The sequence below is a fragment of the Necator americanus genome, chromosome V (genome assembly GCF_031761385.1).
Source record: "Necator americanus strain Aroian chromosome V, whole genome shotgun sequence".
In the NCBI taxonomy this organism is placed as follows: Eukaryota; Metazoa; Nematoda; class Chromadorea; order Rhabditida; family Ancylostomatidae; genus Necator; species Necator americanus.
This window is the reverse complement of record NC_087375.1, coordinates 36590649-36606523: the sequence shown is the minus strand read 5'-3', so window position 1 is coordinate 36606523 and position 15875 is coordinate 36590649. Positions and strand designations below refer to the sequence as shown.

The following is a 15875-nucleotide window of genomic DNA, read 5'->3' as shown; positions in this document are numbered from 1 at the left end:
TTTTTTTATTTTTCATTTCATTTTATATTTTTGTCTGGTAGAGAAAAGTAGAGGTGGAATACAGTAGTACTAATCAGTCTCTCTAAAGCTAAAATGTGACAGAAAAAAAAATTCAGAAAAATATGGGAAAAGTGGAAATATTTTGAATCCGATAGAATCATATACTTCGAAAAGAATAGCAAAAAATACTATAGAATAAAAAAAATACTACTAATAGCTCAACCTAAGTATCTTAAAACAAGTTTTCTTGTGTTTATTTACTAAAATTCACAACTTACAGTCCTAAAACGGTGCGAATAATCATATGGGTTTGAAAAAAAAAACCTCAGGATTACCGGGTGAGTTCAAGAGTTATGGAATAACTGACCGTTGCTATCTTGTAAGTTTTATGAGCTCTCAAAGTAGTGATAGGGTTCTTAGATGATATTATTTCTCTTTTAATAAATTATAATAATTATAAGAACAATAAGACATGAAGATTTCATGTTTTTGTCGCCTCCATTACGGCTATCGTTGATTGTAACACTGGTTAACACGTGTATTTACAGTTTATTGCGTTCACCGAAGAAAACATCTGAATTGAAAATAAAAGAAAATAAAAATAAGAAAAAAAAGGAAAAAATATGAGGTTTTATACATTCAAGCAAATACAGTAGCGCATTTTTCTGCTCATAATGCATCAATGAAAAAATCGGCATAAAATTACAATTTGATACATATATAGATTTTCTAGGAGAATATTATTAAAAGAAGAAAAAGAATCAGAGAATTGGATCAGATCAATCCAATGCAACCGGGATCTCTATCGTCGTCAGCATGGATATCCCCTATTATCTCTGGAAATTTGGAGGAAACTAACCGTTTTCTTCGCCCTTTCTCCTCCTAAAAAAACATTAAAGGTTAGGAACAAGTTGTTCCTACGACATTTACCTTTACACTTTCATGTCAGCCATTTCATAGTTCGAATATCGTACAGCCCTGGACCAGATGAATTCTAGGGACCTCGTCTTGCCGTATTTCACACCTATTCGGACATCATTCATGGTGTGGGTGTCGTGTGAATCACGGAATCACACACTGGCGACCTTATCTTACTGTAGTTCACCTGTGTCGAAGCGTCATTTAGAATGGATTTCGGATATTTCATCGAAATTTTCTGGGCGCAACTAAGCAACTGGTCGGGTCTGGTTATCACTCGGATCGGAGACGATGTGGATATCGTCGATTTTTTAAGGCAGATTTGTAAGAATGAGGTTCATAATGATTATTTTTAAATGGAACGAGTTTATCACTGAGAGGTTGAGGAAACGGAATCGGCTACTGAACTCCTATGCTATTTCCCTAACAATAGAGTCTTAAGAAGTCTGAATTTGTGTTCCTAATAGTTATCCATGAGAATTTCGAAGAGAGCAATCGTTCACGCTTACATAATAGCTCCACGAATCTCTAGGGAATTAATTGTGTGACTAGCCATCGCTAACAATCATTCTTTTTCACGGTTTGCGGTACAGGTTGCAGATATCCTAAATTTCGAGCGTTTTTCCTTGGTAATAAAAATCTATTCTAGCTCTCTAAACTGAGAAACCGTGGTCGAAAGCGTGCGTTACTAGAGGGAACTTTGCGATGTTAAAAATTAAAATCAATAAAATCGGTATTTTTTATTGATGACCAAACATTTACAGATCAGAAGAAAACATTTACAAGCGGGATTAAATAAAATTGCACATCGATATCGGAAAGTCGTCTTCATGTTCACGATGATTTCGTAGATGGAGACGGCTCTGCAAAAAAAAGAAACTATGGAACAGTTTTCACAACGTAACGTGCTGTTGTTTTTATTTTATTTTCGTACTTTAAACAGATCTCAGTCTGTGATTTTCACCTTTGACTGATGCACGAATTGCACGTGCACAGCACGTTTCACATACACTTTGCTACTTTTTCTTGGCATATTCTAGTCCGTCTTTCCACTAATTTTTTTTTTGATAGCCAGTGGTTTAACTTCAATTTGCGATCAAAGTCAACTAATATTGTAATTGAGTAGAAAAGTGTTTTTTTTTCTGAAACGCATCAGGAGCCGCATTTTTTGATTTATTACTGATATTCAGTTTCAAGGACGAACCAAGGACGAATGGGAATCTCCAACCGTGAATGTAAAGGTGAGGAGAATTTAGAGGAAAGCACAGTTGAGTCGACCACACATAAGCCAAATCTCAAAGTTGTTTCTAGACTCGATTCGAGGAAATCCTTTGATTGATTTCAGCATTGTAATTAATCTTAGCTCAACTGTGGGCTTGTGCTGCTTGTTTTTTCTTTTTGAGGAAATTTCCAACGCGTAATTCATCATCAGATTCTCCGTTTTACTGCTAAAATCCAAAAATAACCCACTTTTTGTGCTGGTAACGGCTTTTGATGTGGTCCTGTTTGAGGGAGACCTCAGAGTTGATTTCGGTGGTGCCTTTGGTTTCTCTTCTTGCTTGATCTTGACAGATTCACCGGTTTCTCCTGACACATACACTATGAAATATGTATGTAATATTTTTTAAATGTTTTTAAAATATTTTTGTAATATTTTTGTAATATTTCTGCAAGTAATATGTAATATTTTATTGTCATTATGTGCAAAAAAAACTGATAAAATTTCTGTACATTTCAGTTCACATTGCAACCGTCCTCATTATCGAACCAGGTGAAAGAGTTTGTTAAACCCACATGGTTTAGACAGGATAAAAATATTCCACAATATTGAACCTCTAAATCACCGATAAGGACAGTTATTAGCAAAGAGTGCTGTATTTGAACTCTATTCCACAGCTTACGACTTTACTCTAAGCATATTTTTATTTTAGAGCAATTCTATAAGTTCTTAAAACTTTTTAGATTTTAAACCGGTTAGAAAAGAATCAGAATAGGTTGAAATCACTCTAGATGAAAAGACAGATCAAAAATCCGCAAACACACTTATTTTTTCTAGGACAACCATCCCGTGTTTCGAGTTAAGCCAGACTGAATAACATAAAGATGAGAAAGCGGAAAAGTCGAAAATTTTACCCTAGCCGAAGTAAAAATGAGTGTCAGTACTGACAAATACAATGAATCTTACAGTTTCTGTCTTCGCCACTAAACCTACAGTATGTTTTCTCTTTTTTTTGTCTGATTATTTCTTTTTGAAAAGAAAAAAAAACCTAAATCAACGCTTTTGAGCGACGGCAGTTGTAATTCCTGTTTTCTTTCGCTTGTGGTCTTCACAACCATTTTACTGACACTGTGCTGCCTTGACGGGGTCTAAAAATTATTTGAAACGAAAGCAACAATAAGCGGTCTATTCGCCGAGAACATACCTTTGATTTCGAGGATTCATTCTTTTCCACGCTTCCTTTTTCTTCTACTGTCACCTGCAGTTCTAATTTCGGAGTGTCCGATGTAGCCGATACGATCGATTTTTTCGAATCCGTCTTCAACAGTTCCTTTGACGATTTTTTTCTGGGCGGTGCATGCGGAACTTTTTTCTGCTCCCCTGTTATGTGTTCTTCAGGCTTCGACTTTTGCTGTGGTTGTGCCGGAGTTTTCTTCGTCGGTGGTGGTTCGTTTTTCGGAGGATCTTGTTGCTTTGGATTCTTTGTCGTTTTCGGATTACCCTCCGATGGTGTTGTGGACGACGACTTGGCGATGCTATGTCGGGGAACTGAAATTTTTCGAATACAATCTGACGAAAATAGCATTTAAATTTGTTTAGAGAATAAAACGAGAAATTCCTGAAGAAAACGATGTCGACTCACCTGAAGAAGACTTTGGTGGTTTAGGAGGTTTTGAGGCAACCGGAGTACTAGCCTTTCTCAGAGATTTGTTAGCACTGAAAAACGTAGTAGTAGTGGAAGTTTTTTTTTTGCAATTAAAATAATAATAATAATAATAAACATAATTAGCAAAGTAGTTCCCGATTCCAAAGTAGTTTCTCATATCTACAACAAAAGACCATATTTCTTGGAAACCACTTTTTTCCTAGATCAAGATAAAGAAATTCCTTTTTTTTAAAAAAAAAAACCACTTTTTTCTTAATCCAAGGAAAGGACACTTATTTTCAGTTTTTTAGTTTTTGATATTCGAATTATATTTTGTAGATTTACGTCATGTTGTTTCATTATGAAAATATACCTTTTTTTAATAATCATGTATCGTTTTAAGAGAAAAAAAAACGATTTGAAAACCTAGCTATTACCACAAAATTACTCAACTACCAGTTTGTGTCCAACTTACTTTTTTTCGATCTTCACTGGATTATTTGTGACGGACGGAGCAAGGAATACCTGTTGAAGAATCTCACCAAGACGTGCATCCGAGTTATCTCGTTCCCTATAAATATTATTTGGGAATTTTCTTGTGCAGGTGCCTGAAGGGACAGAGTAGTAGCAGTTCCCATTAGACGGTACAAATGTAGCAGTAAACCTCTAATGCCAAAAAATTTTAAATATTCTAGACTTTTTCTTCAACTTACACTTTGCGACGCGTGTTATAATCTGACGATCTTCTGGTATTGTCCTGAAAAAGTGCAAAAGGTAGCATAAAAGGTTCTCAAAGATGTGATGTCGGTTGAAAGGGGAGAAACCGTACCTACAATAACGCTGTAAGAGCTTCTAAAAAAATTAAGAACTAATTACACCTCCAGACGGTGATAGAATCCTTCAAAGGTCAGTTTTCTCACCAATAAAACCTCTCTGATTTCAAAAATCTTTCTGAATCACTAGTAAAGTTTTAATGAGTTGAAAAAAATTCAAAAACTACAACTCTCTACTCTGAAACTTAGTTACGGCTGCGATCTATAGGCAATGAGAACCGTGACGTCAGTCAGGATCATTCTAGGCAGATTTAAAATGAAGAGTTTCGGGACCACTACCTCTACCAAGTAAATATTTATCAGGAAAAACAAGAGTGATTTTGTATTTAGTGAAGAGGAGAAAGTACGTAGAATACATGTACATTCCCATGTAGCCGGAAAAAAAAACCCACCGACAAATCTTTCATTTCGATTGTACTTGTAGGTTTTACTTGCTTCACGTCGACATTCTCTGCTTCTACTTTCAGAATTACTGCAGACACCAACGACTCAACTATCTGGAATTAATCTGTCGGTTTGTCTCATAAATGGAAATTAAAAGTAAAATAGAGTTACTTAAATAGAGTACTTAAATAGAGTAAAGTAGAGTGAAATAGTCTTTTTTTTTCAGGACTGAAAATTATTGTGAGGATGTGCATCGCTGGCTGAAATTCGGGAAGAAGTAGAGACACTCTGAACATTTTTTTCCTACACTCTCATGTAAACTACGGATAAAACGAATTTTGAATAAGAATCAAGCAAGAACTATATTTTATTACATTTTTTTTTTTGCTGCTCCCATCTTCCATATATGTACTTTAGAGATCAGTTTCAGGTCGTCATTTTTTGGAAGACAGACTCCAGAATGGGAAAACGGGAAAGTGAGCCCCAGTAAGTAGTCTGACACACGGAAAACCGACGTAAATAGACAAAAGTCAAACAATATACAATTTCATTCCATTTTATCCTAGGTACAGCCGCTATTGTTTTTCATCGCGGCGCAGAAAAATTTTCAAGAACCAGGATGCATTGTCAAACTCGTACATTGAGATGCTAATGAAAGAAATTGCGAAATATTCAACAATTATTTCTCAGCAATTATTTTATTCTAATGATTAATTATGAAAAACCATTTCAATACTACTTTCTGCCTAATTCCAGGTCTTTATTCAGATCCAGAGTCTTATATATGAATATGAAAAAAAGATCCTGGCTAGAATGGGACTACAAGGAAATATCTGCAGTCGTGCAGAATGAAAGCAACCATTCAAAACAACCCTCACCCGACACGCCAAACAAAGGCTAACAGCCAGGAGAAGCCCGTTCCAAAAAGCAAAGTGAATTGGTTTGTGAGGTATAAAAGTAGGACTAGGCATGCGTACATAGTTAGTAGTATACACTTGATATGCTCCAAGAATTGAGGGACGATAAGATTCATATGCATATTGGAAAACCCTATTCTTTGGAAACCACTTTTCTCCTAGATCAAGATAAAGAAATTCCTTTTTAAAAAAAACCACTTTTTTCTTATTCCAAAGAAAGGACACTTATTTTCGGTTTTTTAGTTTTTGATATTCGAATTATACTTTGTAGATTTACGTCATGTTGTTTCATTATGAAAATATACCTTTTTTTATATCGATTGTGGTGAAATCACCACAGCAAATTCTTTCTGCATCCGGATCAAAAATAAATCACTCAGTACTAAACAGCTCCCATAAACGAGATGTTCTTTTAGGTCCCATTAGTTTTTTCCAACCTTACACGAGTTAACTGAGTGTAACGCCATACCTTTACTCTTAGTTTCATTTTCAACCCTGTTCGTAGGAAGGAATTAATTCCTACTCACGAATCAAAGAGAAAAAACTATTATATTTCTCTTAAAACTGTCCTAGTAAGGATAAATATAAAATATGAAGTCTTAAAATAGACAACAACTAACCTCTTCAACCTTTTCCGGAGCAACGTTTTCAGCGTTTTGATGTCTTGATGTCTCTTCCTGAGTCTCCAATCCAGATGTGGTCTTCGAGGACTTCGTTTCCGTATTTTTATTAGACGAAGATTGGCCTTTATCTTTGGATGATGGTTTGATGGTATTCGTTTTGGAGTTTGCTTTAGTTGGAGGCGCTTTCATGACAGGATGAGGTGAATAGGCGTCGTCTCATCGGACTTCTCCATGCATGGCTATTTTCAATGCATTTTCAAGTAGCTGACTTGAGGTATTGTGAGATGCCTCACCGATACATATTCATTTGCTTCAAAGACATCTACAAAATTGAAAATGTTGCGATCTTTCCAAGAAAATGTAGGGGTTGGTGTGTAGATTGCTAGTATAATTACGCTTAATTCCGCTTATCCTCTGCGTCATCCTAAAAAACGGCGTGGGAAATGGCATTACTGACCGTTTATCCCTACGAGGCAAGTTAGGACGCACCATATTTGGAAACGCATCACGTTCATCAACAGCCTACACATTGGTTTTATTTATTTGAAAAGGTTGCCAAGAGGACCTCATTGATTTCTGTCCTTGTAAAAAACGAAAATCTTCTAGATATTTATGCATCTGCACATCCACTAATTGTACAATATGGAAGGTATTTTTTTTCACTTGAGCGAAGCAAAGGCTCTGCGAACGGCGCATTTATCGATCTGTTCGACGAAGTCCCAGAGTTCCTAGAAATGTAGATTGTAAGTGAAAACAGGAGCAATCAGAGATTACAGCATATTCCACAATTTCTTTATGTTAATATTATGATACGGGCGGGTGTGGCGCAGTCGGTTAGACATCCGTTGTAGCCACACGGTCGAGGGTTCGAAACCGCTCTAGTGCAAACCAAGCCATCATCATCCCCCCGGGGTCGATAAATTGGTACCAGACTTGTTTGGAGGGATAAAAACACTGACTTCACACATCGCCGAGCCACCGCAAGTCATTGTATAGGCCAACACGCGTTCCAAAACCTCAACGATTACGAATTCCAGTGAAACGTGTTGGCGCATCCCGAGTGGATTGATACGCCAGTGGCTTTATCCTTTATCATTTTAATATTATGATAACCCAGTCACTAAGAGGTAAGCCTATGACTGTGAAGGTCGATCGAGTTCGAAACCTCACTGGAGACAGATTTCCCAAAAGTGCACTATGTTCATCAATCCCTAAAGGGTGCAACTGCGCGTTCGACTTTTATTTAGAATCGTTTGAGGTTTGTGACGAGGGCGAGGTGATATCCAGTTAGTGCTGTTTATTCTCGCAAAACATGTCTGGAGCCAAGTTGTTGAATCTGGAGGAATAAAATGGCCGACTGGCTGACTTTGGAGGATTTCGAAACATCGATCAATCGTGCAGTCACAGCGGAACCTCTTGCCGACTGCGTTACACCCGCTCTATTCTACGACAGAACAGGAAAATCATGATGATCATCACTTAAACTCCTAATCTCCTTACAAATAAGTGAGAAAACAACAACAACAACAAACAACAACATCTTCACCTCGATGCAGGTTTCCTCCGTATGTTTGCGAGAGTTGACCCGAGCGTTGCACTCGTCGAGCCTCGCCTTCAAATCGGGGAACTGTTCGGCGCAGCGATCACGCCACTGCTGAAGTTGGTCGACATTCTCCTCCAGCGGTTCCTCGTTGAGGGGCATTCCAAAAAAATAGTATTGGTTGTTCAACTACATAACTCGTGATAGAAACATAACAGGAGGTACGCTAGTACATACAACGACGCATTTGTGCACAACTTCCTCAACTTCAATAAATAAAAACTTCATGCTCAGAGATCTTCCCGACAGATTAAATAATTAAAGGCTGGATTCCATTCAGAACTCAACTATTCATCACTCATCAAAGCGTAATTTCTTTAATTTTTCTTACAAACGCGCTGTTTTGAAACTTTTGGGGCCGAATAGTTGACTATAAAAAAGTTCCATAAGCAACTGCGTTCGAAGCAACGCGGTTAGGATCGGTATGCGACCTTCTGCACCAATCGTCGCTGCTGCAGTTCCCGATGGTCCCACCACGAACGCAGCCGCCAGCTCCCCCGCACCTTGCTTTGAGTGCAGCCGCTTACACGACTGCACCAAGCTGCATGTCGTTTTGACCCGACTATAGCTGAGGAAGGCTCTTTCTCTTCTTAACTCACATTTTTTCCTCACGCTACCTTTCCTCAATCGGGCATGCATTACTGCTTCACGGCTAGGCTAGGATTTCTTTAGGCAACATTTCAAATTCCTTTGTACTATCACCATCTGGAAATATTCATGAACACAGAAGAGCTACATTAATTTGCAGTGTGCTGCTATTCGCGTTATTCATCAAAACAATATATTATTACAACTGCAAACATCCAGCAGTCTTCTGGTAGAACAAATGCTTGGGATTTCTTTACACCGAACAGTTCTTTCTCTCCACCTGTCTTTTCTCTGTCTAGTCACGAAAGAACAAATGTTTCCATAAAAACAGAAAAATATATTTGCACTATCGATTGCCACCATAGCCTGCCACCCATCGGGAATTTCTTAGAGAAAAGAGAAATCTCCATAAGTCAAGCGAGAAGACAGTCGACTGTAGATTAAAGGAAAAACAATGTAATATTTACTTATACTCCTATTTCTATCATTTATTGAACCTTAATATGGATTGTTTTCAACTAATGGCCAAGTAAAGATTTTTCTTTTCGGAAAGAAAAAAGTGGTTTGAGTCAAGTCTTTGAATAGGATAGAATGAAATAAATTTAATGAATGAGTGAAAAAAAAACAAATGAATGGTGGTTGAAACGAAAACAATTGCAGACTAAAATTATAGAATCGCTACACTTAACGTCGAAAAGTGCTGAAAAATGTGCACTTTTCGTATTTCAGAGCCACAAAAATCGGTGAAAATGTACTTGGAGGATGGGGCACTCAACCGCGCTCTTATTCCTGGAAGCTCTATCTTCCTTCCTCTATTGGAAAAGTTTTAATTTTCCCTACTCGCTACGTAGTCTTTCAAAATACGAGGGAACAAAGGGATACTCTAAAAAAAAGCTCCTCAACGATACCCAACAACGAACGAACGGAAACGGGATTTCATTCCTGAAGAACAAAAAAAACTTCCGAATTAAGAACGTCACGATATCTACTCGTAAAGAATCGGGTTAGATTATTAAAAGGCAATCAGCCAAGCAGACTTCGATCAATATTGGTGGAAAAGCGGGAAATCCACCAGAAGAAGGAAAAAACATGTAAAATTGATAAACGCTACACAGCCCTCATTCAAACCCACAGCCACATCACACGCAATTTTACGAGCAATCGAATGGATGCGAAAAAAAAAGCGGTGGACTAAACTAGTACAAATTCCACACTTTCACAGATGGTTCTGGAAAAAAAAACTCTGAAAATTACAAAATAGAACTGTTGCCTAAGAATGAAATACGACAAGGAATGGAACAAATCCGAAATGAAAGCAGCAAGTTACGCCAGTAAAATTCGTAAAAGAAATCGATAACGGGAATCGCTGCGTCCTTTAAACTACCGTAGTGTCAAAGAACAAAAACAAGAAGGTAGAATTAACGAAAAGCAGAACTTTCTAGAATAAAAAGTCGAATGGAATCGGTTGCGTCGGAAAACACTCGATCGATTCCATCAACGGGTGCGCTTTGAAGAAATTTTCGGCTGCCGACGATGCGTCCGTTCGTTCCTGCTCAAACACGTTCGATCACGTTTATCCTGTAGATGTTCGATGAACTCGTCTTTTTTTTTCAAAATTCGAAATTAACCGAATCCAATGATTACAACAGCAAACAGACGTAACAACAAGCGAGCACCTTTCAAATTATTTTTATTTGTTTGCTGTTGTTTTTATTTTTCAAAATTGCGGCACATATGGCGAAAATCATTGAAGAAAAAAAGATTTAAAAAAAGAGGAAGGAAGAAAAGACCAAGACAATGAGTGAAGTGTGCGAGAAATTCTGCAAAAATTAAGAAATTACTTGATAACCGTCATTAATTTTCTGGAGCGACTCACGCCTACTCTAAGGAAATTCTAATACAACTCACTTGTTCAATGGGGAGTTTTATGGTTTTATCATAATTCCACTTTCGAGGTTTTTGTCGAATTAAAATCCTTTTCGACATGTTAAGTATAGTAACCGAGAAAGAGACTTTTTCCCAAAAAACGCGGTGCACTTGCGTAGTTCGGAGCGATGCGGTAGAGCACAGCAGTTATGATCAATTGGGACCCTCGCCAACACCATCCATCACTGTAGTTCACGATGGTCCCACGTCGATCCTTGCCGCTAGCTCCACCGCGCCGCCTCGAGCGCAACCGCTTACGCAACTGCACAGTGCCTCATGTCATTTTGACCCTACTGTATATTTGTATATTTTACTACTTACATAGCTACATCCTCTGAAATACTACTCCTATTTCCCTTTTTGGATGGGTGTATTAGCGCATTAGGTAAGGAGCTCAGCTGTGTCTGCACGATCGATCGATGGTTCGAGACCTCTCTAGTGCCAACCAATCCGTTCATCTATATGATGTCGATCAACTGGTAGGACGTGTATCTGTAAGGATTAGAAAAACATATCGGCTCGCTGCCGCAAGTCATTGTATAGGTTAGATACGCGTTCTAGGTTTAGAAACCTCAAACGATCCTAAGTTCAAGTGAACGCATTGGTGCATCCCAAACGGATTGATTGATCCCTAGATCCACTCTCAGTTTATCCACTTTCATCCTTTATTTCCCTTGAAGAATAGTCAGCACCTACATGACTGTTCGAAAAAGAAAAAAAACATGTAGGAAAGTGAGAGAACAAGATTTCCCCTATTCGAAAACCCTTCACCACCGTCTTTCCAGAACTCTATAAAAATGCATTCTGGCCCTTGAAGTCACTGCAAACTAGTCCGGAGTGTTCTATCCCTTCATTACACCTCATTGGTGTTATCCAAATCATTTTAATTCAATCTGTCATGTTAACTTCGCTTTCGATCAATCGGCAGGAACAAATCAAATCTGTGAACACACCTCCAATGTTTTGGTTGGAATTAATTTCAAAGAAATACGTTATCAAACAGTAACAATTCCATGATTATTCCATATTCTGTCAACAGGAACCTTAACTTTTTGAGTGGACGATTTCATAACGGTTAGAATGTACGGCGGATAGTAGTTTTTTTTTTTTTTTTTTTTTGAAAGCTGTAAACGTTTACTGATAAGGACTTCTAGTTTCTTTTTAATTTTATTTCCTATTTCTTTGATTCTACAGTGTTCTGCTGATAAGAGCATAACGTTTTCAGTTAAGATATGAGCACAATGTGAGGAAACGGAGAATGTAGTGTTTTTCCCCTACAGTCGTTCGCCTAACGTTTGTAAGATTGAAAGCAAGAGAACAAAAGAACAACTTATGACTGTAGTTCTGAATGCACGCTATAGAGGAATCTTTTCTTCGTAATCTGACATTTTTGTTCCGTTCTTTGCTGTCTGTTTTATGACAAATGATGGCCTTGCAGACCGAAAACAATGATGCACTACATATATCAATATTAATAAATATCATCTAAACATATAAATATATCAATAAATATCATCTAAGCATATAAATATAAATATAAATATATATATCAATAAATACTATTGTGTGGTACCTTCGATGTTTGTGTATTTAGAACTTTCTCCGATCGCTATATATGAAGAACACAAATATTCAAATACAGCACGGTTTCGTTTACTGGATATTTTTCGTCTAATTTGACAAACACTCGAGGACACTCTTCATCATTGAGCGCCAGCTAACAGTAATCGTTCGGGAAAATTCTCGTTTCACTTGCAAACCGTGATCAAAAAAGATTGATCTGTTGTGCAATATGACTTGGATGATTACACAAAAAGTAGCGGAGCATTTAAAGGTGACTTTCAATATCGACATCTGGTTTTCAGAAAACACTAAAAAAAATTCTTAAAAATGTGGAGCAACCAGTTTGGATCGAAAGGACTGAATTAAGGACGAGCATCGCCTACTATGCACTCGTCTTATATACGAGAGAATGGAACGTCACACTAATACGAACGAATTCCTAATCTGATTGTAAATCTTGTTGTTACTCTAGTAATAAAATATTCCCCGTAGTGATAATTATCTCTCATTGAATAGCTGGGCTCCTCCTCTATCATCAATGAACACTCTCTCCATCACATTCTCGAATTAATCTCTTTATACTACTTCACAGAATGAAGTATCCCAAAGAAGTCTATCATTAGAAAATACAATTATTAACTAAATGAAGAAAAATACAACTATTTCATTATTAAACTCATTGTACAGTATTTTCACCCAACCAACTTTACAAATTCGATCGTTCTTCTTCCATATATCGCGAAAACTCGGTGAAGAATTACGAGTGCCTGGAAAATTATAATGGTTGATGAATAGTGTGCAATTATTGGGATCTCATGTTCCTTTAACAGAAACTTACATGGTAACACCGGCTTCACGATCACGCATCACTCTTGCGACGTTGGTAGCATGGGAATAGTAGAATAAAGCGAAGAAGCCGCAGACCAAAGCGAACGTGGTCACGATGCGCATGCGATCGTGCATACGATTCAATGTTCCATTACTATACATACGAAGTTAGACATTGGTTTGATTCAAAGAGTATTACATAATCATCTGTTAAATTTGCTACAAAACTTAAACAAACCAAACCTCCCAATGCCCAGAATATGCTAAGGCCCTACTAAAACGCTGTTATATATAGTAAAGTCTTCTTTGTTGACCACTAATTACATTATTGTAAGAAGCACGTCATTCAAAGAAAGAAATATTGGCTTACGCCACAAGTTCTGGGATCTCACTCTGACGTTGGTACATCCTCGTCAAAACCAGAAAACGCTTCTGCCAGAAAGTTGGTCTAACCCCGAAGCCTGAACTATGTTTAACTAAGAGAAGTACGCTACACTTTACTATCTTCATCGATAAAGTTCTGGAGGAAATTTCCTCTCGTTGTTAGAAAACGCAGCAAAACAATAACGCATGCCAACTGATGAAAGACTCTCAAAAATATCTCTTTTACGTTTCTCTCTATAATTTGCGGATTCTTCTCACTCTTACGGAAACAAGCGTAAAGTTAAACGCACTTGAATCAGCACACTGAGTCCTTTGCGACAACATATGGTGGTCGAAGGTTGCTCTAGTCATGAAAAGCGGATCTCCTTCTTTCACGATTGAAGCCCCATCTCTCTGAAAGGGGTTCGAATTTAAAAGTGATGCGATGAGAAGCAGAAGTGAGTAGTCCACAATCTCGAAGAGATATTAATATTTGACTTGGGACAAAATGTGAAAATTTCTTTTGTTTGTCAACAAACATCACCTCTCCCATAGCTCATCTCTTAGCATTTCAATAAGGCTGCAGAATATTTTTAAAATGAGCCTAGGCAGTCATCAGATCCAAATAAATATAGCCAAGAAACACAGAAATGTGTGGCCAGCGTTTATTTGCAAAACTTCTACTTAAGCGCCATCTCCTTAGCAAAAAATCTCAGGAGGCATACGTGCCAGTCCACATGTTTGATCGGATCACCGCGATCCCCGTTCGATTGGGGCAGCGCAGTGGAACGAGCCTATGCTATGCCCGCAGAGATGATGACCAGAACTAAAAAAAAACTGCACTTAATAGTTACAGCCTCCATTAAAGTGGTCATATATTAAAAACGGAAATAATGGGCACCGCTCATCTCTACAGTCAGTTGAGACGTCATCACTAATGGCCCAATAAGATGAAAACGATTGTTTTTGAATCGATGATTTCGAATTTTGCAGCTCGCAAACTGCGAGCATACCATTCCAGCGCAGCACGTGGCTTTCTTCTGGCGCAAGACGAACGGCCGAACGAGGATCCCTCCGCAAATATATTTGCGGTAGATCCGCCGAAAGCACCATGAGGTTTTTAACCAGGATGTAAAATATTGTGCCAGTGCACGTAACTGTTCGGAATCCACATGCCTGTGTGTTTTCATAAATGTGTTGTACAAAATGAATAACATAATCGAAAGTAGTTTCGACAGAATTAACAGTTCATTCACTAGCGATAGCAGTAGCAACAGTGACAAACTTTTCGACTATTTGGCCTGATAGAAGTAAAAACTGACGCATTGGAAGAATCTCACTTTCTTTTTTTCTTTTTTCACTTAGTGACTTTAGTTTACATGTCATAGACCCTCTAAGATTACTGCTTAAGAGTTACGGCCGCAACTGATTTGATTAATTAATTCCAGAATTAAGGGCGCCACTGAGTGCCTCCCTCCTCCAACTATAGTAGGGTCAAAACGACATGAAGCACGATGCAATTGCGTACGCGGCTTCTCTCGAGGCGCTTTGGTGGAGCGTGGTGAAACCCCTGCTGGCACCACACATCACTGCAATTTGCGGCGGCCCCATCTCAGTTTCAACTGCTGCCTCCAACGCACCGTTACGAGCACGTACGCAAAAGCACCGCAACTACACTCGTGATTCATATCGACCACACACTTTACTCCGTTGGAGTTGGGTGTGCGGCTGTGCTCGAAGCGGACGATGAATCGTAGCGGTCAGGACCGAGGGAGGATTCGCAATGGTCCCAACTCGATTCGCACGCAAATACACCGTGTGTCATGTCATTTTAATTCTACTATATCTCCTTCAAAATACGCAAGAAAATAGTACTGTAAGAATACAGGCAGTTTTCTCTATCCCAATCAGATCTCATAATCTCCATCAGGCCACACGGCACCGTGCGTTAAAGTGAAATTCCAAGAGTTGTCAGTTCTGCCTCACGCTAATGACTGAAGAGAATGAGCCAATCTCATCTCGTAAATAGCTCATAACCTTCGCAGTCCGGCATTAACTACACTAAAAACTGCAAACATACCCTTATCATTGGATTGAATGCGTTCGAGATTTTGTTCCTCGCATCGTAGCAGCTGCGAATCGTTACGGACGACGGCACACGTCCACGAATGGCGGCGGAGAGAGTTGCGCGTTCTGCAGCTGACAGCATAATTCTGAAATGTATTTGATAGATTTCCTTACCCCAACTCGACTGGAGTCCATGTTTTACCTAAAAGAAGATAAATAGCTGCGCTGAATTCGTGAGTTCTCTTAATTTCACAGGAAACAAATTATTCTTTCTCCAAGAACACCTATATTTCACTGAACTTTCCTGTTCCGCTGATGTAAAAAAGCAGAGCGAGAATATGAGTGATGATGACGAGAAGAAAAGATAAAAAACGGAAAGGAATTAACTGGAGGAGTGACGA

At 38.3% G+C, this 15875-nt stretch overlaps 4 protein-coding genes across 6 annotated transcripts; 1 reads left to right on the top strand and 3 right to left on the bottom strand.

The window, feature by feature from the left end:
- Positions 1 to 1752: 1752 nt before the first annotated feature.
- RB195_016288 (uncharacterized protein) lies at positions 1753 to 6728 on the bottom strand (the record flags this gene model as incomplete). Of its 2 annotated transcripts, XM_064207375.1 has the most annotated exons (9): positions 1753 to 1781; positions 2389 to 2505; positions 3186 to 3285; positions 3342 to 3685; positions 3780 to 3853; positions 4258 to 4353; positions 4496 to 4539; positions 5008 to 5112; positions 6537 to 6728. In XM_064207375.1, 9 exons carry the CDS (start codon positions 6726 to 6728, stop codon positions 1753 to 1755), a joined length of 1101 nt encoding a protein of 366 aa, XP_064063254.1. The 2 variants fall into 2 exon arrangements, with proteins under 2 accessions (XP_064063254.1, XP_064063256.1); XM_064207374.1 differs by lacking the exons at positions 5008 to 5112; positions 6537 to 6728 and having other exon boundaries at positions 4496 to 4563.
- Positions 4872 to 6738, top strand: RB195_016287 (uncharacterized protein; the record flags this gene model as incomplete). 2 transcript variants are annotated; one of them, XM_064207372.1, is made up of 5 exons in its annotated part: positions 4872 to 4903; positions 5040 to 5129; positions 5226 to 5276; positions 5430 to 5485; positions 6611 to 6738. In XM_064207372.1, the coding sequence occupies 5 exons, from the start codon at positions 4872 to 4874 to the stop codon at positions 6736 to 6738; spliced, it is 357 nt and encodes a 118-aa protein (XP_064063253.1). The 2 variants fall into 2 exon arrangements, with proteins under 2 accessions (XP_064063253.1, XP_064063255.1); XM_064207373.1 differs by lacking the exon at positions 6611 to 6738 and having other exon boundaries at positions 5430 to 5493.
- A 460-nt stretch (positions 6739 to 7198) lies between these two features.
- Positions 7199 to 8241, bottom strand: RB195_016286 (uncharacterized protein; the record flags this gene model as incomplete). The annotated part of the gene is made up of 2 exons (XM_013437685.2): positions 7199 to 7267; positions 8086 to 8241. 2 exons carry the CDS (start codon positions 8239 to 8241, stop codon positions 7199 to 7201), a joined length of 225 nt encoding a protein of 74 aa, XP_013293139.1.
- A 4732-nt stretch (positions 8242 to 12973) lies between these two features.
- RB195_016285 (uncharacterized protein) lies at positions 12974 to 15616 on the bottom strand (the record flags this gene model as incomplete). Its single annotated transcript, XM_013437683.2, has 5 exons — positions 12974 to 12983; positions 13055 to 13198; positions 13415 to 13505; positions 13719 to 13821; positions 15488 to 15616. The coding sequence occupies 5 exons, from the start codon at positions 15614 to 15616 to the stop codon at positions 12974 to 12976; spliced, it is 477 nt and encodes a 158-aa protein (XP_013293137.2).
- Between the last annotated feature and the right edge of the window lie 259 nt (positions 15617 to 15875).